The 20,656-nt window shown below is 40.2% G+C and overlaps 1 protein-coding gene across 1 annotated transcript in view; it reads left to right on the top strand.

Annotated features, from left to right (window-relative positions):
• Positions 1 to 18,786, top strand: part of radil (Ras association and DIL domains) — a 30,473-nt gene extending 11,687 nt beyond the window's left edge. The window contains exons 10-21 of the mRNA XM_042485367.1: positions 3,123 to 3,160; positions 3,337 to 3,488; positions 3,667 to 3,779; positions 4,062 to 4,178; positions 6,722 to 6,845; positions 10,250 to 10,422; positions 10,806 to 10,956; positions 12,209 to 12,435; positions 12,926 to 13,250; positions 15,655 to 15,794; positions 16,813 to 16,952; positions 17,204 to 18,786. Of these exons, the coding sequence (XP_042341301.1) occupies positions 3,123 to 3,160; positions 3,337 to 3,488; positions 3,667 to 3,779; positions 4,062 to 4,178; positions 6,722 to 6,845; positions 10,250 to 10,422; positions 10,806 to 10,956; positions 12,209 to 12,435; positions 12,926 to 13,250; positions 15,655 to 15,794; positions 16,813 to 16,952; positions 17,204 to 17,303 (1,800 nt within the window). The 3' untranslated portion in view covers positions 17,304 to 18,786. The remainder of the gene's footprint in view (positions 1 to 3,122; positions 3,161 to 3,336; positions 3,489 to 3,666; positions 3,780 to 4,061; positions 4,179 to 6,721; positions 6,846 to 10,249; positions 10,423 to 10,805; positions 10,957 to 12,208; positions 12,436 to 12,925; positions 13,251 to 15,654; positions 15,795 to 16,812; positions 16,953 to 17,203) is intronic.
• The last annotated feature ends 1,870 nt before the right edge of the window (positions 18,787 to 20,656 follow it).

The following is a 20,656-nucleotide window of genomic DNA, read 5'->3' as shown; positions in this document are numbered from 1 at the left end:
TTCTGTCTCTCTGTGGTACTTTGGTCTCTGCTTAAGATGACCTCATGTGGAAAGAAACTGGTCAGCCATGTCAGGTCAGGTGAATAGTTAAACAGGGTTGCATATCACATGTTTTGTACTGTATTACACACACACACACACACACACACACACACACACACACACACACACACACAGTAGGCTCACGCCACAGTCCGAGCTGCAGTCAGAGCAGAGAGGAGACCCACGCCACTCGGCATCCAGACTGAAAATGAATCACGTGTGTGCAAAGCTTAAATAGCGGGATGTAAATGTAAATGTAATGTTTTTTCACAGTCGCGCTAAAGTAAATCACTGCATTGAAGTCCTTACCGTCACTGAGACGACACCCTGCTGAGTTTGTGCCATCTCTCTCATTTTGATCATTCTACTTGTCTACTTGTACTGATAACAATAATACTGTAATAATAACAATAATAATAATAATAATAATAATAATAATAATAATAATAATAATAATAATAGGCCTAATAAGCCTAATAGTTGCCCTAGTAATAGTAGTAAAAGGCTGTATAGGCCTATCAATAACAATATGCTATCTATCTATCTATCTATCTATGGTGGTGTAGCTGAGGGCTGTGGCAGCGGGGGGTGGGGGGCCCCAACTACACCTAACCAGCTTCGGGGAGAGGGGGGGGGCAGCTTGCAAAAGTTTGAGAACCCCTGATGTAATCAATTACGTTGTTTAATTAAGCAAAAAATGCATCCTATTGACTGGCTGCAGATTCACAGTTTTTTTGCTGCTTTTCCATGTTGTGAAATTATTTTAAAGGGAATATCACGGCATGTGAAGACTTCACCTTAGGTCTGAGAAGTTGTGATTGGCATGTTTAAGTTTTTGTTTAACATTTCGTTGACTCACATTTACTGGCAATGATTGACATAAAAATCATAAAAAAAGACATTTACTCAGTTATCAGCTGAGGCAACATATATACTGGCATATGAGACCAAATTAAAACCACAGGGGAGAACTACATAGACAAAAACTAAGACTGACAAAGAGAAAGCCAAATCCCCCCCATGATGTCAGAGCTCTTGGTTTGGTCCGTGGGATGGCCTTCAGTTTGAAATCAGGCTCCGCCCAGAGGTGCATCTTTGCCAAACTCGAACCAGGACATGAACACAGCTTCAGGTAACTCAAACACAAAAGAGAGAAGAACAAAACCCTTACAAAAGCAAATAGCAACATAATTAAAACAAAACAATATGTTGTCAAAATGCTAACAAGTAAACATTAAACTAAACAACCAGGGTGTTTTCTGTATTTTAAGTGACTGCAAACCAAATGTAACTGAGCATCTGGTGACTGTGTGGATGAATGTGTGAGTCTTTCAGCCTTTGACTGTTTGGCTTTGGGCACAGTCATCACACTAAGAAATATGGAAACAAATGAATTGTCTCACCAATATTTCAATTCTGCACAGTTTTTGATACTCAGTTCTGCAGACACATTAGGTCATTATTGTGACTTGAGGCCTACTACCCCTTTCCCTCCAAAATTAGAACACAGTGGATGGTACCCTTTGAAAGTACAGTCCTACTTCTCTAATGATTTTGAGTTCAACAAATGTATCTGAGCTTTGGAAATTACCAAAATAAATGAATCTGTTGGTTGATGCAGATTCTCTTTGGGCTAGTAACATGTAATCAGAGAGGGCACTCTGCTTAAGTTTGTCATGTATTCTTTCTGCAGTCTGCAGGTCCTTAAAAAGTAATAAAATATCTTAATTTCAATTTCAGAAATTTTGTCCCTTAAAAGTCATTAATTTAAATTTCTGATGTCTTCATTGCCAAAAACATTTTATAATTTTATTAATCTTTTAATCATCAAAGTAAGTCAAGCTCTTCTGTGTGAACATTTCTGAAGTTACACATCTTTAAACCTGATTCTGTCTTTTTAGTTTGTACTTGCACTTACCTGTTTGCAAAATGTAGATTAACCATTTGAAACCCAGGCCAACTGGCCTTATGTTTTTTCATTAGTCTAACATGTATGTAATTATGATAATTATGAATAATGTTCACTGGACATTTTTCCCTAGATTTATTTTGTAACTTTTAAATCTACAAAAAAAGTTTCAATTTATATAGAGCATTTCTGACCAAGTTGGTCATATTTTTGAAAGAAACTGTATCATTTTGCCAAGATTTCAAAGGTTTTAATACTTTTTAAAGGCATCTGAAGGCCGCACAAGAGAAGTTATATCGCTCCAGGTTTCACAGGGTTAATCCAAATCATTTTAATAACCATATTGATACATTAAACCTACCTCTGCACAGGGCCATATATTTACCTTTTGTACCTTGCTTACTATTTGTTCAAAAATCGGTCTTAAATTTGGTTAAGAATTAGGATGAAAAGGTCTTAAAAGGCGTTAAATTCTAGTGTCTGATACCTTTAGAAACCCTGTGGCATTGGCTGTTTGCAGTGGCATCTCCTCTCTTTCAGGTTGTATTTTTATAAGAATGTACTTGTGTAAATGTTTGATACCTGCAGAGGTGGTTTCAGAAGAAGTGGTCTGCCTTCACTGTAAAACACTTGAAAAACCCTGAATATGGTACGGCCCACTGTATTTTACTCAAAGGGTATGTAGGTATCAGCCAGAAATGGGTGCTGCAAATAAAAAACTGGGGAGGAAAGGGGGATCAAGTTGTAAATAGTGTACGCCTCAATTTAGTCCAGTGGTGCACAAAGTTATTATCAACACACGTTAGTGTGTAGGTGTGTGTGTGTGTGTTTGTGTAGGTGTAGGTTTTGTAAATATGATAGTGGTATTTCTTTATACAGGTTAGTAATAGCATCATTAAGTTGTTTTTTTTTTTTTTTTTTTTTAGATATTTTTTGGGCTTTTTTGGCCTTTAATGGATAGGACAGAGAGTAAGGGAGTGAAAGGGAGAGAGAGAGGGGACGACGTGCAGAAAAGGGCCAAGGCCAGAATTGAACCCACGGCCGCTGTGGCGAGGACCCAGCCTCTGTACACGGGGCACCTGCTCTATCCACTGATCCACCGACGCCCCACATCTTAAAAGTTTAATGAGCACTTAATTGCTATGTATGTGTGTGTATGTGTGCCTTGCAGGAGAAGACAAAGGAGCTGGCTCAGAAGCAAGCTCAGCAGTAAGTATCGCTTTCCAACTGAAACAGCATGTGTGCTCATGTACCATTTTTGAATATGTATGTCCGTGTGTTCAGTGTGTCTACTTTACAAGTGTATAACACTCTACTCATTGTGTGTGTGTGTGTGTGTGTGTGTGTGTGTGTCCATGTCCTTGTCCTTGTCCATGTCCATGTAGCCAGGACCCAGCCTCCCTGTCTCTGCTCAGTATCTCAGACTTGATCCCAGACCTGCAGACCATCTTCTTCTGGATGTCCAACTCCATTGAGATCCTCTACTTCATACAGCAAAGAGCACCGGCGTACACACACAGCATAGAGACACTCCAGGGTACACACACACACACACACACGAAAAAAAGAGTCTGAATGATGAGTGTGGAAGCAACTTGGCTGAGGAGTCATTACTCTCACTGACAAACAGTAGCCACTGATACAGCTGCATCTCCCCCTCCCTCTGAGCATATTCATCTCCTTATTATGTCTCTACCTCTGTCATCGCTGTCTAGGGTCAAAGGAGTCGTTGCTATCGGCGACCATATCAGCCAATGAGGAGGCAATGACTATCTTGGAAGAAGTGATCATGTACACTTTCCAGCAATGTGTCTACTATATCACCAAGGTAATCTGTCACAGCAGCAACGGTGCCATCTCCTTAATGAGCCAGACTTTTTTTAACAATCTTTTAGATGGGCTCGATGACTAAAGTGAGACAGTCAGTCACACAGATGATCTGATTGAGTTGTCACATACACAGTAAATGACTAGATGAGGTCAGAATATGGATAGGTTATTTTGTGATTTAAGATCACTGCCATTATAACACATGACTCTGTGTGTGTGTGTGTGTGTGTGTGTCTGTCTGTGTGTCTGTCTGTGTCTGCGTCTGTCTGTCTGTGTCCAGGCTCTATATGTCGTGTTACCAGGTTTGTTGGACTGTAATCCATTCCCAATCGACAACTCTGAGCCCTGCTGGAAAGGAGGTGTCGGGTTTCCTGAACCTGTGCGCAGAGTCCTGCAGGTAAGCACATGCACTGTGTTGTATTTAGGGATGCACGATAATTGTCGAGGCCGATAATTATCGGCCCCATAATGGGACTTATGCCATCATACCGATAATTCTGATAATGACATTTTTAGCTGATAAATAAAATCGATAATAATAAGCATAAATTTCTTGATTTCACCCGTTTCGCCCATGGTTTCGCTCCACCGCTGCTACACACACTGCATTATGCTGCACGTGACGTCAAAGTGCTACGCCTGCTATATCAGTCCAAAACATGTCATCTCACTCAGCAGCAGGGTTTCCTCCATTGTTTCTTTTTTTTAAAAAAACTCTTTCCCCACCATTGACGGGATTTTCTGTCAGTCAGTGTTTTCTCTCTAATGTACGGGATGAAAATGCAAAGATTCCGATGTTGGTATAAAAGGAACATAAGAAGGTAGATTTAAATGTTCTTTCATACCCTCAGGTAATGTAAAACAAACAAAAAAGAAATTAGCAGTTATCGGTATCTTATTGGCCACGAGAAGCTGGAAATGATCGGTTATCGATATTGGTTGAAATAATAATTATCATGCATCACTAATTGTATTATTTCATTGTATTTCGTGTACAGTTAGGGTGGTCAGGATCGTGACAATGCAGTTGATTATTAATTGTTATTAAGTGACAGAAATGTCTGAGTTATGTTTTGTCCATTTTATCTTTCTTACATTACTTGAATAGATTAGTTTGAATAAATTTCACAAGTTTTAAGACAGAAAAATACCCTGCTTTAAATCATCAGTTGTGCCTTATATGGTTTTCCTGCAGAAAAAAGTTAAAAATGAATTGCTTAAAAATTCTTACAACTACAACTTCTCCTTCACAGTTGTTGAAAAATCTGACATATATGGGTGTTAAACTATTGCTAACTTGAAAATAGAGTTTAGGTGGCAGAAGAAGAAGATACAGAAGTTTCCTAACACGTGTGTAAGCTGCATGTGAACCATGATTGGCATTCATACCAGTTGTGATGTCAGAGAATTATGCTCCAACATGAATTTATTAAACTCATATGTTTGGTTAAGATACATATTTACATAAAATAGGTCAGTAAATACCTCACTGAAGAATCTTGAAGCTTTTATGTGTCTTTAAAATAAGCAGTCTCTACTGTCTGGCTAAATGAGACTACAGAGCGTCATCTCACCAAACACGGCTTTACAGCCTTGTTGTGGTGAAGTCATGCAACTATGGTGTAGCTGGTTTATAACCTGATGTGAGCTTTTTACTTCTGTACATTGCATTTAGGCTTCAAAAATCATACAAGTGGTGTTAATTTGTGAAGATTATCTTGCTGAACAAAACATGTAAGTACCATACAATCGTACAATCAAAATCCCATTCGATTTTTGAGGAGGGAAACAGGGTGATGCTAACTTCCATGCAAAACTACAGAAAAAACGTCGTCCCTGCAGTACTCCAGAACAGACTGAAATAATCAGCAGCATATGTATAAAATAGCTTAACACACTGAAGCACCTGGAGGAGAGATTTTCTGCTCAGAATAAGACACACAGGTCAGAGTGGACTGTTGACAGCTGTCTTTATTTTGCTTCATGCAGCAAGAAACATCATCTCATATGAGCTGACAAGGTCAAGGTCGAGACAGCTGAGCTCTGCATTTTATTTCCATTTTTTTTCCCATTCAAGAGCCAAGTGTTTCATTCTGGAAGCATTTGTTGGGACCTTTCTGAAATGTGTTGAACCTTTTAAAGCTAACTGACCTGCCAGGGGCCCACTGATCATTTCAGATTCATGACGTGCACCCAGACTTTTTCAGACACATAACTTTATTTAAAATCCAAGTCAGTTATTGTGTCTTAGGAGAGCAAACCACATCTGCGAGCCCCTTATTATGTTTGTTATCAGGCTACCAAATGCAGACAGGAGTCATTTTAAGTAAATTAGCTGAATTGTTGTGGCCAACTCATATATTTATATTATACTTATATTTATTTGTATGAGTGTCGGCAGTCATGTAAAATGACCTCTATATCTGTTACACTCTGTATCCCATAAGAGTTATAACAAATAGTTTATTTTATTTACTCATTGTTCCCTGATATCGATCGATGTAGCAAATGTCAGCCTGCGTTTTGAAGATATTACTGCCAAGCCTTTGAGTCTTTTGAGTTTTTGAATATTGTATGGAATGGACTGGGTACAGCTGTAAATGATCTGCCCTTTTTGGGACTAATAAAGTTGTCTTAATTGAACTGAAGTGGAGACTGCTAATTTTCTAGAGAAACTGAATATATCTGGCAAAATTTGGGGGAATTGTGTATAAAATGATACACATGTTAGGATAAAAGAAAAGTACAGCCATAAAAAGTCTCGGTTTGAATAATTCACTCTGTGTTAACATCATATAGCTTCAATAAACAGATACAAGCTGCCGATAAAGAACTTTTCTGATTAAAAAAACAAATCATGTAAAAAAGTATTTGACTGACTAAAGCAACACATTTGCATTATTTCTGCTCACATCTGTGTGTTTGCATACATGTGTGCAGGTATTTCAGAACGGCCAGGAGCTCCTGCAGGGCTACCAGGTCCACCCGGAAATTCAGGCTCAGATGTTCGCTTACCTCTTCTTCTTCTCCAACGTGTCGCTGTTTAACCAGCTAATGGACAAAGGTAGGGCAAGAAGCATGCACACACACTCTTTTCAACCTCCCCCGGGATTTGTACAGTTGTTAGTGTGTGTGAGAGGGAGAGAGTGTCCTTGTGTCCTTGTCAGCATTTTGACAGAGACTAACCCAGATTTGTCCTCAATGCCCTTCTCCTATCTGCATTCTGTTTCTCCCCCCTTCTTCTCCTCCTCCTCCTCCTCCTCGCCTCCCTTCCTTCCATCTGGCCATCAGGGGGTGAGACAAAGAAGAGTAGAGGCAGGATTGGATGGAGGCAAGAGAGAGAGGAGACAGAGGAGGGAAGGAAAGGTCAGAGTGAAGGGTAAAAGGCTGGAAGGCCACTCAGTTGTTGTGATGACCTTCCTGATAGTCCATTAGCGTATCTAAATACAGAAAATAGTCATTTACCGCCGGCTATGTCCATGTGTCCAACCACCTATCACTTGCAACCTCTCTACACCCTCCTGCTGTATCATTAGCCCCACATATACAGTACACGCTCACGCACACACCATATGTCTTCATTAGCCGGTGGAGACAGGAGAGATCACATGTCTGGCAAAGGGAGAAGGAGAAATACCTTTATATTCATGCAGAGGCTGCCCCCCCCCACATCCCAATCCTCCTCCTCATCTCCACCTCCCTCTCTCCGTCTGTCTGGCTTTCTCTCCCTCGCTCCCCTTTTTTGTTGCTCATTGATATTTCTCCACTGGTGGTGTCCATGGTAACAGTGAAGTGAGTTTGTGGCAGGTAACGCTGACGTTTGCACTGGGTGCTCTGCAACACTCACTCTAACAGCCTGATGTTGTGGAGGAGATGTGATGTGGTGCAGACGCTCTGCTTTGTTATGGATTTGTATGATTATGACACATTACATACTGTTTGTCTGAGTGTAAGATAACTTTTGTGTTTAAAGGCGTGTTTTTAAACCAGCTGAAGCATTATGACACCTCTGCGAAGAGGTTAAGTGATGTCTCGTCCGTTTGCAATGCCTCACACATAGATTACTGTATGCTCAGACATAAGCCTATTACAGAGGGGAGTGTGTGCATATGTGTTTGTGTGTGCACCCAAAACATATGGCCAAAAATTTGAAGGGTTGTGTGTGTGTGTGTGTGCGTGTGTGTGTGTGTGTGTGTGTGCGCGCGCGTGTGCGTGCGTGCGTGCGTGCGTGCGTGCGTGTGCACATGCACATAATGTTGCCAGTTAACCCTTTGAAACCTGGAGTGACATCATTTTTCTTGTGCTGCGTTCAGACACCTTTCACATAAATTTTTAGATAATTTTCTTGTACTTTTTACTAATTTCTTGCAAATTTTAGGGTGTTTTTTATTTCTTTTGTTCCTCATTGCCTTCCTCCCATGTTTATCAAAGAAATCAAGATAATTTGCTCAGGTTTTAAAAGGTTAATTGTCTGCCCGAAGCATCCTGTCATGACTCACTTGTAGAGAGAGAAATTCTGAGGCACCGACCAAAATGTGTCCGGAAATGTCAAGTGACATTGATTATCTGATCAGATTCATGATCTTTTTTTTTTACTTATTTTGTGACTAGACAGCTCCTGATCTTACTTCATCTTTTCTATGAAATGAGACTGCTAATTTTGGCTACACGCACCTAACCATAACCACTGATGCTATTTTTTAAAAATCCTGCCATGAAGAGGGCAAACTCTTTCATTCAAGGGCTGACACAATATTAGATTTTCACAATTATCGTTGCCAAAAGAGTTCACGATAACAATATTACATTACATTTTTGGCAAAGGAATTAAAGTCAGGGAGGTGGAGAGACAGTGTGAAACCATAACTTTATAAAGTCGGACAAATAGAGTAATTACACCTAATGGACAGTGGAAAGGTAACTAGAAGGTTTTGGGGATGGAGATAAAGCAAAGAAACAGAAAAAAACACATTTTTTAGAAAGTGCTAGATTATTTACCCAATATCATATTTGTATTTTTAACATTATATCCATATTTCATTTTTAAATGTCACTGTTACTGTACATACTAATGTATCCCAACACCCCAAGTTCATTATTTTTAGACTATTTTATTAAGGAAAAGTTCCTGTACTGCTGCCTATATTTTTGCAGGATGTTGATTATGATATAAACATTGTTTTCATTTCTCAAAGGTATGAATTTTGCTGCAATAACATATTTGGGGATTTATTACGTTTTTTTAAACTGAAAATGATGTCCCCCAAGGGAAAACTGTCAACATCTGTTTTACTCAGATAAAGTTTAGTTATTTTTATTGCAGCAAACTGTATCGATTTGACTGACATAACAATTGATTATTCAAACAGGCTACCAAAAGTTGCATTTGTATTGCAATATTAATGGTTTATATAATATAAAATATATAAAAAATATGTCATTAAAATATTGTGATAGTATGCTGTATTAATTTTTTCCCAACCCTATTGTAAATATTTATAAACATCCCCCTTTTGAAAATTATTTGCAGATTAATCAATAACGAAAATACTTTGTAGTGGCAGCCCTACATTAAGTAGATGTCAGTTATTGTGTGGGTAGAGAGGCTGAGTGGAAAGAGCGTTCATATTGCATACAGGCATGGCTGTTTATTTAAAATTTTACTGTGTGCATTGCAATTTATATTTACTGTTTTTGAAGAGTGTGTTTTTATTCATAGTGTTTTGTGTACTGGGTGAGTGCAGAGGGAAAGAAGCAATTAGCAAATTCTGGTACATCTCTTCTTTTTGTAGGATGTCATTTTTTTCTGTACCCAGTTCCTGATTGTAAAAAAATATATGTATTTTGGCATCTATACAGACACTCAGGTATCTTTAGCATTAGTCCAGTTGTTTGTCATTGTTTGTGCCAAACCCCAGCAGAGGCCTGAGCTCACATTGGGGGGGATTTCAAAAAGCTTAAATAGGAATTATAGCTGCAGTGAGGTAATGGAACGGCAGATTGACAAACTATGGGATGCCATCTTGACAAATGCCAGATTTCAACTTACCGCCTGCTTAACTTGACACAAAACTTCCTTTCAGCTCCATGATACAGAGAGAGAGAGAGAGAGAGAGAAAGGATTACACAGAGGGAAGAATGCAGACTTTGTGCAGGTCTGTTGTCAGCTGAGCCCTGCTGCAGCAGTCGATTTGTATTCTGCGAGGATTGTTTCATTGACTTCAATATCAGCGTAGTTAAAAAATTCATGTCTGCATTGTCGGACAACACATGCAGAGAAACACACACAGTCTCTCGTAGTCTGTCTCTCTCTCAGACACACACACACACACACACACACACACACACTCAAAATGATAGAAATCCGCTGTAGTGTCTCTGATAAAAATACCCACTCATTTTCTGTGTGTGTGTGTGTGTGTGTGTGTGTGTGTGTGTGTGTGTGTGTGTGTGTGTGTGTGTGTGTAGGTCCATCTCGGGGTTGGTTCCAGCGCTCAAAGGTGTTGCAGATTCAGGCATGTTTGCGGATGGTCATGGAGTGGGCGAGCAGGTCCGGTCTGGGACATCTGGCCGAAAAGTTCTTCACCAAACTCAACAGCACCGTGTCCATACTGGCCACGCCCCCACAACAGCTTACGCAGGTACCACACACTCACACACACACACACACACGCACACACAGTCTTATAAAATGAGCAGGAGAAGTTACTGTATGGAATTGTACATTTGACATTGATCCAAATCAACTAAGTATCAAAAAATGCCGTAATCTTCCAAAAAGGGGAAAGCTTTGATTGTCCGTAATCAATTTTCTCAACTGATTTAAACCATCTGACAGACTTGTTTATGAAGCAAGTCCCTCTGATCAGCTATTGACTGATGATGTCTTGAAAAGGTTTAGCCAGGATCAACTTGCCCGCACATTGTGTCGCCTCCTGTGATTGCTTGGCTGTATTAACAAAAGAGCCTCCCAGGACTTCTGATTCATTTCCTTGCCCGTCTTTTTTCCTCTCTCTGTGTACAGTTGAGTTGGCGGGCTTTGTCCAGCGAGCACCCGGCTCTGAAACCCGTCCAGCTGCACAGGATTCTCACCCAGTACCAGCTCACCGCAGAGATCGGTCCCGTCCCAACATGGCAACCCAGCAGTGAGGACGAGGCGTATATATACAGAACAGGTACATGTGTAACGATTGAATGATTCAACCTGATGAATGATGACATGAAACGTTGTTTACTTAATAAAGGCTTTTTTGTAGCTAGTTATTGGAAAGTGTGCGGGAAGTCTCTTTTTCACGTTCTATAAACTTTTTTCTTCAATCCACCTGTCCACAAGTTTAGATTGTCAATCGAGATATAAACTTTAAACAAATCCCAAAGGATAAGGGCACACTGAAGACCTGAACACACTGAATTGGCTATTAATAAACTGTTAAGTCTGTATGTCAACCTACCGCAGTGATTACTGTAACTCTCCTCTCTGGTCTTCTGCTGAAGCTCCTCCATAAACTTTAAATGGTTCAAAACTCAGCTGCCTGCATCATAACCAGATCCCCTCCACAGGACACATCATCCCCGTCCTTCAAAAACTCACTGGCCCTTCTTCATCCCCACACACGCTCTTCAGTCTTCCCCCTCCATGCTCCTCACTGCAGCTCCTGCCACTTTATTGTCTTTGGGGTCCAGAGCGTTTAGCCGTGCAGCCCCTTGTCTCTGGAACGCACTCCTGCAAACCATCTGTGATATTGACTCTCTCCCTCCCTTCAAATCCCACCTCAAAAAACACCTTTTTAGACCTGCTGATTCTGTGTGGCCATTATTGTTGACCTTTTACTTATTTTTAGCTTTTTGCTGTATATTGTTTTACTTATGTTCTGATATTTTTTTCCACCTCGAGTAACCTGAAAGGAATCCACAAATAATAATAATAATGATAATAATAATAACATTATTATTATTATTGGATGATTGTTAAAAATGAAATTAAAAAATACATTATACAGACAGAGAATCATATAAAAAAAATTCTAAAAATATTTTAGAACAGACTGAGCTCTGATGCCGCTTTCACAGTAAGTACTAAGCTGTCCAAAATGTATCCAAATTCTTTTTTTCACAAACTTCCTGCAGTTATTGTGTTCACTTCTTCTAATCATTTCACAGTTTATCAGTTGTTCTGTACTGTTATTGTTATACACTGAATATGATAAGAAGTATCCATTAAATATGTCACTTTGTCGGCGTCGTCAGTTTACTCATTGATAAAACAGGTTCCCTGAAGGAAGAAGGTTGGGAACCACCGATGTAGCGGGAGTTTTGGGTGTTAAGCTGCAAATAAGAAATGGGAGAAATGGGAGAGCTGTACAGCCTTTAATGCTGTATATGTGTGTAGGTGAGTTACCATCATTTCTGTGTGCATTTTTTGTTTAGTGGACCTCCTGGAGAGCTTTGAGAACCACCCTCCCATAGTGCTGCCCAGCGCCGGCTTCAGAGTGGACCTGGACAGCGAGTGTGTGGAAGACAGCATCTACAGACAGCTGTTGTATATCCGCCACTACCTGTGGGGGCTGCGCACCAAGACGCAAACACACACCAGCACCCCCAGTGTGCACACACACTCCAATGGAACCAACACAGCCGACTGGCCCGACGTTCAGGTCAGAAAAGATGTACTGCACACTGTCAAACGCACACACCTAGCAGTAATCCCGGCCATGTGCCTCGGCAGCTGTGGTTGTTGAGGAGTTCCCCATAATCCCATAAATGAAAGACAAAAACCCTCTATTCCAGCCAACCCGCACACACATACACATACTCACTCACAGAAACCTAGACATGGTTAAATCATGGTTAATCTGATTAGTCTTTAGGCTGTCTAATTAGTGGGAACGGCTGACTAGACCGTAATCCCTAGTGTTACTGCACCCTCATATGTACACATATACACGCACACAGAAACACATACATTCACAAATATTTCAGATATTGAATTTGTCTATGAAATAATAAGGCATCTCTTTAGGAATTTAGGAACATTTATTTTTGGTATCTACAAAAAGAAAGCAGGAATGTTTATTATTCTTCCACTTTTTAATCGTTACACCCTTATCCTGTCGCCTAAAGTCTTTCTGTCCAATCCCGACACAGAGAGAGTTGCTGCCTCCAGCCAACAGCAGTCCCCGCTCTGGGGGTCCAGGGGACGAGGTGACGGCAGAGACGGGAGAGGAGAGAGGACGGGACAGACCCCCAGGCCAATCACACACGCACAGCCTCAGAAGGAACGGCATCATCCACCACACTCGGACGGCAAATCCAGACCCGTCCTGCCTCTTGACCCCTCCCAACACCCCGCTGTACCCGGAGGGAGGAGGAGGACAGATCATCGGCCCCAACACCCAGACTAATGGCTGCACCGGCAGAACCGTGGCAGAGTGTAAAAAGGCCAACGGGCTCATCGCCAACGGACTGGAGGGTAGGCTAAATAACATGCAGGAGGTGGACAAAATAACAGGAGCATATAAACAGTGTAATGAAATTTGTGGCTTTAAAGATTTTTACTGTGTGATCAACACCTCTAACAGAGTCTGGACCAAATTAAAAATAAGACTGAACAATGTAAGCTCTACACAAGCAGTGTTTTTATTTATTTGAAAAAATCCCATGGCATATGGTGTTTTTGTTATTTTGTCCACCCCAAATGTGCAGTTTAAATTGTGACCTTTGCAGTTCATTATACCAGTAGTTCCTAACTGGTGGGTGTGGTCCAGAAGTGGGTGGCGGGTCCATTGTGAATGGACTGCAGGTGACTCATGAACGTGTTTCGGAAAAAAAACACAATTTATTTTAAATTACAGTTAATTTCTGGCTCTGAGCTTTTAGGTGAGCTAACATCTTTTTTACATGTTGTGAAACAAAATTGAATATGTCGTTTTATAATGTGAGGACCTCGAACTAATGACTAAAGTGAAAATCTGGCCCCCGTGCCTGGACCAGTTGGGAACCACTGCTTTATACACAATGTTAGGGATTCACACATCCAGCTTTTTCCGATTTTAACACCTGAGCTCAGGGTTTCTGTGGAAGTGCTTTGTCTTTTCCACATGTAAAATCTGTACTGCAGGGAACTAATTGGAATATTTTTCCAGGGAAAAAAAACAAAACGTTTTTTCATGCACTGGTCAATTTTGAGATTCAGGGCTGTTTTCCTACCATAAGATGTCTTCTTTCAGAGTAGTGTGGTGGGGAGGGTTCAACATACACATTTAGGTACTTATTTTAGATCAGATTTCTGTTAATATATGCGTATGGTCCCCACGATGATGGAAAACCTGGAACAGTCATGGAATTTCACAATTTCTAGTCCTGGAAAAGTCCTTGAATAAGTAAAAAAAAAGAAACTCTGAAAGTTTTGGAAAAGTCATGGAATAAGTAAAAATAGAAACACAGAAAATGTTGGAAATGTCATGGCATTTCATCATTTCATTGTGTAATGACACTGTTGCAGTAATCCTCCATGGATAACAAACCACATAATGTAGCTGTTGACGTAACATAGCTCAAATGTGTCATTTTGTTTACCGTCACGTACATTTCTCCATTTTCTCACCACGTTCTGTCTCCCTCCGTTTATGCCAGCTAGCTTTAATTATGTTTGAAGTGATTGAGTCTCAATACACTTGAAAAACGCTAGGCATATAGGGCAAGCAAAACATGTGATTATGGGTCTTTGAAAAGTAAAGTCATGAAAAAGTTTTGAAATTTAGTCCATAAAAATGTGTGGGAACACTGATACATTTTATCTATGTTGTTTATGTTAGTGAATTTATGGCTAAACGACATGTTAAAAACATCACTCATATCCATCAAAAAAAAAACAAGAATGACCACCAGTTTAAGTGCTTTTATCAGCTTTGTTTTAAGCAGCATCAAGCAGCTGTTTTCTGCTAAAACGTCTGATAAACCAGCTGTCGGCTACGCTACACACGCTGTACGCTGGCAGGAAAGCTAATTTCTCGCTGGTGAAAGTTGTGTAACAGCTGGAAGTCCCAACCAGAGCCAAAATGAGAGCTAACATTAGATTTACATTCATCACCGTGTCCTGGAGCACCAATTCGAATTGGCGATAATGTTGCTGTGATGTATAGGCAAGCAGTGTTTGGTAACATGCTAAACATCAGAATCACAATACCTTTATTGTCATTACATCCGTCAGGTATACACAACAAAATGTAGTTGCACTACCCCGGCAGAGCTCAAAAAATAACTGACTGAAATAAATAGTGGAAAAAAGCGATTAAGTTAATAAACTCACACACACACACACACACACACACACACACACACACACACCAGTTCAAACATACATACTCAGTGCCTACAAATGCATAATCATCATCGAAAGTTATAAACAAAAAAGAGAGTATTGCACATAACATGAGAGTATTGTAGAAGGTACTTCACGGTCAGGAGTCTAAGTGCTGTTTGATGCAGTGCTCAGAGCGGTGATAACTTCATAACTGATCATACTGATGGTTTTGGAGTTCTTCTGTCCCCCAGTGGCCATAAATCAATAAATGCAGCTTTAACTCTGCACTCCTTCGCTGTGCAGCCCTGTAGTTGAAACGCTGGAGCTCGTCAGTCGGCTCCGTGCCTCGCATGACGGCAGCGTCTGTGCAGTCTTTACAGTGTAGTGAGTGTGACATCTGCAGGCCCTCGTCAGAAGCACATGTTTGTGTGTCCGATCAGCTCTGTAGCATGTGTCTCAGTATCTGTGTGCGTGTCCTTTGCACAGCAAGACCTCTTGTGTTTGTCCAACCCCATAGCGAGACCCTGTGTGTGTGTGTTTTTGTGCATTTGGGTGTCCGTGTCCTCTGCAGGGTGTATTAGTGGGTGTGAGTTTCCTTTCCCTGTATCCTCCCCTGGCGCCCCTCCCCTTCCTGATGACTTGTGTGTGGTGTTTGTAGTGGAACTGGACAAGGGACCCTACGGACTGGGCATGGGACTTATAGACGGCCTGGTGAGTAGACAGACATTTACAAACAGATGTTACATTTTACCTTAGTGTCAGTCCAGGTTTCAGGAGCATGTTGTTGGAAAACAGCTGGTTTACTACTTTGTAGAGCTGCGGCAGTTAATCAGGTAGTTGTTAACTATTTAATTAATTGCCAAATAATTCCACAATTGATAAACCTGTGAGTATTTTTTAAGAAAAACAAAAATTCTTCAATGTGAATATATTCTGGTTTAATTTTAATTAAGTTTTTAATTTTAGCGCATATAAAGCCAGTATGTTTTCACACTGGGTGATTTGAGGCTTTTTTCCAACCGAACCCGAGTTGCTGTGGCAGAAAGACGAAGCAAAATGGCTTTGTTAATTTTTATTTTGTCTTTGTCAACTTTGAATGCAGTTTGAAAAGTTTTTTAGGACGCTAAAGTTACTGTAAATTTAAATTGAGTCTGGTGGGTTTGGCGACAGAGATTTTGGGGCTGTTTCTGGTTGAACAAAAACGTACACTTTATTAAAAAGGTCTATTTCTGTATGGATCCTTTCCATAATATTCACAGACATCTGTAATCTGTAAGACATCTGTTGAACATCTGTGAACATAAATTGACAGTGCGTACATACCCTAAGTGGTTACATTGCAGCCTGTTTCGCCACTGCCACATATTGGACCGATTTCAAAAAATTTTCTTTTATAAACAAAAAAATGAGACTATAGGGTCCAGGTTGAAAAATAGTGACGTAACCCTTTCAGCGGTAACAGCATGAAGCAGATGTGCCTGTGCAGTGGTTATCTGCAGTGTGCTTTACCTTACAGACCTGATTATGAAGTTTATCTGTGTATCGTAACATTTCAAGTGCCCTGTAGAAGTTTTAACAGACACTTGCCGGCACTCAAGGAACAAAAATAGTGCTCTGAGCGTTTTCATTGGCCATAGTATAAATTAATATGTCATTCAGCTCTACCAGATGCCCACCTACATAATGAACGCACATAGTGGATACAGTCTAACACTTGTCCCTCCTGCAGCACACTCCTCTCAACGCTCCAGGCATTTACATCCGGACTCTGATCCCTGACGGACCTGCTGCCTCTGACGGCAGACTGAGGATCGGAGATCGCATTCTGGCTGTGAACGGGACCAGTCTGATAGGAGCAGACTACCAGAGGTACAGAGTGGTGCTGTCTGTGACCAGAACAATAGACTAGTGGAGATTAATGATACTGCTGGGTGATATTGACTTTGATGACAGCTCCCACAATGTTAACCATACCTGTGGCTGTCAGCCTCTTAAGCCCATTGATTACTTTGATTGATTGGCACGAGCTCAGACAGGTCATTTTCAGTCTGTCTCTGCTGAGCCTCATGTAACTGGATTCTGTCTGTTTCTCTCTACTTCCCCCTTCACGCTCCCCGCAGCGCGGTGGATCTGATTCGCCTTGGAGGAGGTCGCCTGCGTTTCCTTGTGGCCAAGTCCGACCCCGATGTCTCAGAGAAGATCAGTGCCTCATCCTGCTGACCACCTCTGAGACGCGCACAACACACTACACCTGACGGAGAGGTAGGACAGCCATTCGACGAGAGACGCAGACGTGCGCGCCGATCAACAGGGTACATACAAACACACACACCCATGCGTACACACGCGGCATGAAATATGAATGTGAAACCGAGCGTCAGCACAAAGCCAAGCAATCAAACTGGAGATAACGCTCCATGACTCCACGCCACAGCTGCCAGACCCGCTTCCTTTCACGCTAACTCCTGCTAGGTTCGTGTGACAGACAGAATCCGTAACCCACCGCGACATCAAAGGAATATGCTGCGAGGAAAAATTGCCTAATTAATCAGAGTTCGAGGCGGGCGAGTCAATATGCAGTCTGATGGTTTAAAGCACAGTAGATTGTAGCGTTTTAATTTCTCTTCAGTCGGCGTTCGGAGGATGTGCACACATTGGACTTTTTCCACCTGTATTTTAGGACAATTTGTATTATTAATTCAGACAGTAAGTAGCATGGTAAAATAGCTACCCTGCTCTCAGACGAAGGGACTGAAACTGTTGGACGCAAGCTGAGAATGTACTTTATGATTCTAAAAAGCTTTCCGAGACAAACGCGAGGACAGCCTCGGTGCACGCTGGATGTTTTTCACAGTGCTTTTGAAGTGGAATATTTCATAATTCTGTTTGTTAGGGCCTCACAAAGCAGACCTGCTCAACAGACCAAACGATTGTGTATGAATGTTGACTTTTGTACCGGAGAGTGGGGCAAAAGGACTCGAGACATCGAGCCCAGCTCTCCCATTGAACCTAAGCACTGGACTTTATACCTCCACTGGAATACAGATGAGCTGTTGAGGCTCCAAATGCACAGATGATGTGCGGCTGTTGTGGGATTATTTATTGATTACTGGATCATCAAGACAACATGATTCACTCTGAGGCACAATCCTGGCGTGTATAAACTACACTTTTGTTGTGAATATATGCTGTATGTATCTGGTTATGAGGTGTAAATAGCTGTTTGTAAATATTGGTCAAACATTGTTTGAACATTCAAAAACTGAAACTGCATTTGGGAAACAACTGGATCATTTTTTTTCTGTAATATATCGGTCCGTAAACACTTAAATCTGCTGATGGAAAAAAAAGAAACTGTCTTCTAAAATTACAGGATTGTAGTGATGAGTTTGGGATTTTTTTTTCTTCTACATGTTAATTTATTTTAAGCACTAAAAGTCCACAAAAGCCGTGAGCTGCACTTTTTCGAAAAGGATTAGCCCACCCAAATGACAGAAAACATTTATTTATATTTTACTTCTAGTAGAATCCAGACATGCAGATAGTCGTGGTTTTTGGCTAGATTTCGAGATACTTGTCTTTGAGAGTTTTCTCTCCAGATTAATACAATAGAGGTGAATGTTGTTTGATTTTGGTTGTTCACAGCATCGAAAAATTACATTTTAAAAAAATCAACAGCAGCTGTCTTTACGATTATTATATTTCCATTGCTAGATTATCTCCTGACCTGAGGACTATTTCTTTGATGGAAAAAAGTTTCACTTAAGACCTTTTACTTTGAGGTCTGTGGTAGTGTTGTCAAAAAATATCAATTTATTGCTACATTTTGATCATGAATATTTAAAATTGTGGATTAAGTTGTTGAAACGATATCAGTAAACACTAATAAAGGCCTTACATCAGCTTCAAAGAATGTATATTGTGTTATGAACCATTTATTACATTTTCAGTAGTTCATTCTTGCCCTTCAGCCATCTAAAGGTACACTCCTTAAAAATGTGTCATTTAACATAACTTGGAGCACACGTTAAAGCTTCGTCATAATATCATGGCACCCAAATCCCAGATAATAGCAAGCACTAAGTCACATTATTGATGTTAAGTAACATATGAAGCAGGGGCAAAGATCACCACGTGAAGCTAAGCATTAGCATTGCTTTTAGTTGTTAAGCTGTTATTAACTTAATTTTTTGGGAATTACTGTTTTATCAGCTTCACATAATAGCTTCTTACTGGAAGAAATAAAAAGCTGTGTTCTAAATGTTATCAAAATACCTCAAACTTGTGAAAAAAGTACAGTACAGACCAAAGGCTACAGTATTATTTGATTATTTTTCTCCACATACCATACTATGGCTGTTTTAACATGCTATTGTGGATTTTTTTTTTGGCATACTGTACTTTGTTTTCGCGACTTCTATCTGCATACTAAGCTATGGCCTTTATTGGCATACTATACAAAAGAATTTTTTTGACACAGTATACTGTGGTGCTTCCATAAAAGAACATACTATAGCTTTTTGTAGACATTTTTAAATAGTAAACTGATTATTTTTTAGGCTTTTTATGCCCATATTGATAGGACAGATTAAAGGTGAAAGGGGAAGAGAGGGGATGACGTGCAGTAAAGGGCTGCAGATTGGAGTTGAACCTGCAGGTGAGACAAAGCCTCTGTACACGGGGCGCCCGCTCTACCAGGTGAGCTGCTGGGCTCTCCGTACTATGGTATTTTATACTGCATACTATACTATAGTAGTTTTTATCATACTATATCATTTGTTTTCGACATACTATGCTATTGCATTTTTTGACATATTACACAGTGACTTAGTACTGACATGCTATATTCTGACTTTTTTATGTGGACAGTATAGTATGGCATTTTTTCTGACAGATATGCTACACAGTGGAATTCTTTTTCGGCTTGCATGTTTCTCTGTATTCGTTTTAGTGTTTTGTAGATGAAGATGTTGCTGATGGTTTTTATAAAAAAATGAATTTTCAATGCTGTGAGTGCAAAACAGGATTCAATTCAACGTTTTTCCCCAACAATTAAAGGAAGTTTAAATTTAGATTCGTTAGTCAAGTCTAAAAGTAAGAAATCACTGAAAACAGTCAAAATTGAGCACAGTTTAGTCTGTAAGTTTAACATTGTCCAGAAAAATAATTCTTAATTCAAGAGCCATTTGAAATTTCTTCTCTGCTCAGCTATAGAGTGAGATGTGCACAGGCTCTCTAAATAAGACGAGGCTGCGGCAAAAGGCTGTCACACAAGGTACTGAGGGACTGTTGTTTATGTTAATGAGAGCTTCAACCGCTATTATTTACATTATTGAATAAAATGTCTAACTATTCTTCCAATTAACCAGTCTGTAAAAGCCCAGCTTTTGTCTGGTTAAAGTGAAACTGCTAAAGTAGCATTAAAAAAGAATCAAATCCACTTACTGTATCTGAAAAGCTTGCGATAATCATTTCAGCACTTCTCATGTGCACTATTGAAGTTACAGTTTCAACCCAGACATTGTTTCTTTTTTCCCCATCAGCTTGGTTTTTCTCTCCTCTTGATTCTATCA

Source organism: Plectropomus leopardus, chromosome 4 (assembly GCF_008729295.1).
Source record: "Plectropomus leopardus isolate mb chromosome 4, YSFRI_Pleo_2.0, whole genome shotgun sequence".
Lineage (NCBI taxonomy): Eukaryota > Metazoa > Chordata > Actinopteri > Perciformes > Serranidae > Plectropomus > Plectropomus leopardus.
Note: the sequence above shows the minus strand (reverse complement) of the source record. Positions and strands in the feature narration are given on the sequence as shown.